At 37.0% G+C, this 5,599-nt stretch overlaps 1 protein-coding gene across 1 annotated transcript in view; it reads left to right on the forward strand.

Moving 5' to 3' along the window:
• LOC106881851 (protein ECT2) overlaps nucleotides 1-5,599 on the forward strand; it is a 129,719-nt gene that overhangs the window by 97,522 nt on the left and 26,598 nt on the right. The window contains exons 20-21 of the mRNA XM_014932366.2: nucleotides 549-694; nucleotides 3,727-3,803. Of these exons, the coding sequence (XP_014787852.1) occupies nucleotides 549-694; nucleotides 3,727-3,803 (223 nt within the window). The remainder of the gene's footprint in view (nucleotides 1-548; nucleotides 695-3,726; nucleotides 3,804-5,599) is intronic.

Genomic DNA, 5,599 nt, shown 5'->3' on the forward strand with positions numbered 1-5,599 from the left:
TGAAAGTCTCCACCTTTTACTTTCTCTCGTTTTTCAGGTAAATATATATATAACATATTTTGTATTTCATACCCAAACTATTATATTTGATATATCTAATTTGTTTATCTGCATAACTGCCTCCATATCTGCTCAACTTGATCCCTTATAAAGATATCAAAGTCTCAGTTTGAATTCTTTGAGCACTACTAAATGTCTTTTATGCTGAGAATCTCTGGATCTCATCTGTTCACTATATATATATATATATATATATATATATATATATATGGTGCCATGTTTAAAGCACCCAGTACACTCTGTAAAATGGTTGGCGTTAGGAAGGGCATCAAACTGTAGAAACCATGCCAAAACAGACAGCTTCATTAGGTTGAAGTCACTGTTATCAGATTGTCAGGTGTGTTCTTTTTGTATTTTTAACTTGGCCTTGTAAACTCTAAATTATTTTATAGTTGGACTGAATATGTGCTTATGTACAGAATTAATTTATCAATTGATATAAATTTGGTTGTTGTTTAAAGTATTAAGTTGTATTTTCTTTGTCATAGCTTGTCAAAATGCCTTTGGTCTCACCTGTAACAATGGAGACAAAGATGAATGGTATGCTTTTAAAATGGACTGTGATATTCCAAAGAGTGAATTTCAGATGCTTCTTTGTCGGTCGATTGCTGATACCTTATGCCGTACAGACTATGTAAGTGAAATTATCCAATTTCGTCTCAATCTATAAAACCAGATTTGCAGTAAGAGAATACTATTAACTTGATGTTATCTTTTTTTCATAAGACATACTTTGAATGGAATGTTTGAAATGGAGTTCTTGAATAATATCATCTACATTTACAACAGATTGAGAGTGAATCAAAAGTTTAAATCTTTTGCAAAACTCAGGAATCTATAAGACTGGGAAATAAATCCAGCTTTTGTACAAGAGATAAATCTTCCTGGTGAGGAGGCTAGTCTATCAGAGAGAATTCCCCAGAATATTTGCTAATTCTTAGTTCTCACAATTTGGTAAATTTAGATTGTCTAAGAACGATGTGTATTCACTATGGCATAATATATCTCTGGCTGATTTGAATTGATTGACTGTGTAATATCATCATCATCATCATCATCATCATCATTTTAATGTCCATTCTCTCATGCTTGCTTAGGTTGGACCAAGTTTATTCAGACAACTTCTCTATGGCTGATGCTATTCCGATTGCCAATCCACACCTATTCCCAGTATTTTCCTCATGGCCAGGCATGTTTTGCACAGAATATATCAGAAATGAATGGCACTGCTTGTCTGACAGGACACTCATTTGCAACAATCACATGATGTTAAGTCAAGGGGAGAGAGACACCCCCCCACACACACACACTCTCTCCCCCTATCTGGAGCTTGGTGTAGCCCTGTGACTTGCTGGGTCCTGTCAAACCATCCAATCCATGTCAGCATGGAAAATAGATGTTAAATGATGATGATATGCTGGGTGTGTCCCAGTGTCCATGTCTAGGGGTTTCATTGTTATAACACTGACACACAAACTGTAGCTGGTAATATTGATAAAATAAATTTGTAAATGTTCTGAAATAGAATAAGAAGTGCTAAAAGTGGTGTGGGTTATGTTTGAAACTTGCAAGAATAGTTTGGAATTGAAAGGTTTCAAAGTGCAACATGGTAAAGTCCTAGAACCATCGCAGAGGGATGTGGGACTTGCTTAACATTTTGGAAAGACTTCATTGTTGTGCTTTCGTCATCATTAGTGAAGAGTGTGATCTCTGGTAGCCTGACAAGGGATGAGGATAGTGTGAGATTATAGAGAAATACATCTAGAAACTGCTTAGATGACCTGTTAAATAAAGTCAATGGTTTCTGCTAATGGGGTGGCCTAATTAGGACTAGAGATGGTTGAGGTGGAAGTGGGATATCAAGAAAAAGAAAGAGGTAAAAGAAGTTCAAATAAAGCATTTACAGCTGTTTCCTGGGAAGTGTGAAGCTGATGGTCTGTGTTTACAGAATGGGGGAGAACATGTAAGGTCAGGGATGCTACAGAGAAGAGAGAGAGAGAGAGAGAGAGATAGAGATTGGTTGGGGAAACCTTGCAGAGCTGATAGAGTGGTTGAGTATTTAGTTCCTTGTTTCATGTACACTGGTGTGAAGGCACATGGCCTCGTGGTTAGGATATTGCACTCATGATTGCAAGATTAGGGTTCTTATTTCCAAATCAGGCAGTACATTGTGTTCTTGGGCAAACCATTTCAATTCATATTGCCCCAGTCCACTCAGCTGTAAATGAGTAACCTTGTGATGGACTGGCTTCCCATCCAGGGGGAATAATGTTGTGTTCTCAGTCATTTACATGCCATGGAGGTTGGGTAATTGGCTGTTATGAGTCCTGCATCTTGAGACAGTAATGTGCAGGGGTTGATAATGATGTAGACAGGTGAGACAAGTGATATGAAGGTAGAATGAATCTTAGTTGAAAGTGCTGGATGTTGATTGTGCCAAAGAAAGACAGGAAGAAATGGTGAAATCTTGGGATGCTAAACCTTACAGATTAAACTGGCACACAAAAAGGAGTGGCACTGTGCCATAGTGGGGTTGATATTGAAGTTGTTTTTTTTTTTTTTGTGGTCTTTCTCTTGAGATAAAACCTGAAAGGTTTATGTAAAGGTTTACTAAGTCTATTGGAAGGAATGCAAACCATTATAATTCTGGGGAGGACAAATATAATTCTTCTTGTTTGTCTCTGGTCATTAATCATGTGATCTAGTTAGAGGTAATTATTGTAAGATGTAGTTGGATGGGTATGCAAATATCTATATTTGAAAACACATTTGAACCAAAGGAACATGATAGAAAAACTGATGTAAGAAAAAAATTGATAAAATCTTGCTCTTGTTTTCTCAATATTGAATTATAATTTTACTATTTATTTAGTTGGATATTTACTTAAATTTTTATTTGGTTTATTAATTATTCAAAGAAGAAAAAGGAAAAAAAAAAAAAGAATAAACTTGTGTTTCTTAATCTGAATTGAAGTTTTAAATCTAATCCATTGCTAAGCATTCCCAGGTTTGTCTTTTACTAGTTTCTCCTCAAAGAAAATCTTTACTTTTCTATTGTAAATCATAAACAACCATTCTATAGGTTCCATTATAAACTGTTATTGTTTCAAGTTCTCCACTTGTTTCAATAATTTTTCTACAAATAAAAGACATATACACAAATAAAAGACATATACACCACAACTGTTTAGTTTCTCATGGAATACTTTACACATTTTATTTACCTCATATTTGTTATGTCTTACAATTGAGCAGATCTAGATCAAAGGTATTCTATCCATGATCATCTAAACAATACGTTTAGACGTAGTGTGTCTCGTGCCACAACATGCAATGTGCCATCCTCCTTTTTAATACCAACAGGTGGTCATATGAGGGAGATTTGATTGTTATTTCATGCAGCTTGACTGGCCATGTTAAGTAAGGCTCCCTCGTTGCCTTGTTTTGTGTTGTGGAATGGCAGAAACCATAGTGTAGTTGATAATTTAATCTAGAAATATATGGTTTAATTTCTAATCCCATTGGGGATTGGTCATGTCTTTCATCACTCTGAAGCCTATAAAATCATTAGCAACCCCCTGTAAACCCCCACCTCACCCCCAATTTCCTAAATTTGTGATGTTGATATTGCATCATTGTGATAAATTGTTTGTTTGTTTTTTTCAGGAGAAATTTTTCATCACTGTTGATGGTCAGACATTAAGTGTTGACACAAGAGACTTGACACGGAGTAGAGCTTTACGGTACAGCACCATTTTTGAATTAATTTCTTGAGTTTTTTCCTCCTCAGTTTTTGGCTCACTCCACCTCATCTCTCAGCTCTCACTTCACAGCAACAAATTCATCCAATTTTCCCTGATTTTCAGCTGAGTATTTCACACTCAGTATCGTCAGTACCATTTAATGTCTTTCTTTGCTGGTATGGGTTTGATCATTTGACAGGATCCAATGAACGAGAGGACTGCATGAAGCCTAGTGCCTGTTTTGGCATGGTTTCTATGCCTAAGACCAACAACAGTACAATGTGTACTGCATGTTCTTTTTCATGGCATTGGTATTAGTGAAGTCAGCAAGACAAAAGACGAGAGAGGTGGTTTTATGCCAGGTGTTGAGAGGGACAGGAGCAAGTCTTTTGCGATAGAGCTGATACATGGCTACCCTGCATTATATAAGGTTGGGTGGGAGCAACATGTGTATCTTTGGTAAAAGTTGGATGAATCTCAGAGGATATAGAAACAGTTAACAATCCTCGAACTGCACTCTTAAAATCTTGCACTAAGAATAAGAGCAAGGTAAAATTACTACCTGCTTTTATAGCCAAGTTGATGCAAGTAGTTTATCCCATCCCACTCCGACTTTTAGTTCATGCAGTTGAAAAAAACCCCACATCATTTATGAGATGATCCAATATAAGGAAGTAAGATCTTGAATCAATATTATCTGGTTCTTGTAGATTATATGGTGCCAGGCTATTGCAGTCACGGCTAGTTTGACTATTCTACCCACACCAGATGTCTGATTTCTGGGTGTTGTCGGCTTCTGTTTGTGTTGCTGTAGATTCCCTTGTTAGAACCATTTTGAAGTAATGGATAAATAAAAAGCATAAATATGTAGATGTATAAAAAATAAATAAAAAAGAAGTTTTGTTTGTCTGTTGTGATGTCCATGTGCAACTCTCCTTCATCTTACCCAACCCTAACCCAACCAAACTACTTTCCATTCGTCATTCTGTCACTTGCACCTTCACACACCTTCACTTCCGTCCTCTTTCTTTTCAACCTGAGCTAACCACGTATCTCCCTTACAACAACACATCTGTTCCTGACCCGTTATCAGACTCTTTAACCTCTCATCGCCTGGCATTAAACCACCTCCCTCAATACTACTGCCCCTCCCCCACCTCGGTTAGAGGAGTGGGTCTTGTCTTGTGAGATACTTGATAATCTCCCTAGTACTGGTACCATGTAAAAAGCACCCAGTACACTCTGATGTGGTTGGTGTTAGGAAGAGCAGCCAACCATGGAAACCATGTCAAAGCAGATAGTCGAGCTTGCCAGCTGCTGCCGACCCGTCCAACCCATGCCAGCATGGCAGACAGGCGCTAAATGATGATGATAATCATGACACTTGTGTGCGTGTGTGTGTGTGTGTGCGCACACACACACACGCATGTGTGATATATATTTGTGTGTGTGTATACACACACACACATACATCTATACATGCACATAGACTTTTACAAAGAAAAGGTTGACACTGGCTTTGAAGTGGGTTTGCTCACTTTCTTCCGTGTTGAGCAAGTTAAAATTTCAAAGTCACTGCCAACTTCTTTCTTGTAAAAGTTTAAACATCTACTCTACTAAAAAACTATTAGGTTTTCAATTTAATGTTAAATTGTCTTTTTGTATATAACCTGACATAAAGACAAGCACAAACATGTGTATATACATATACATATATATATATATATATAAACACACACACACACACATATAATGAGACATGGTTCTATAACCTCTTGGATCTTGTCAAACCATCT

This window comes from Octopus bimaculoides, chromosome 4, assembly GCF_001194135.2.
Source record: "Octopus bimaculoides isolate UCB-OBI-ISO-001 chromosome 4, ASM119413v2, whole genome shotgun sequence".
Lineage (NCBI taxonomy): Eukaryota > Metazoa > Mollusca > Cephalopoda > Octopoda > Octopodidae > Octopus > Octopus bimaculoides.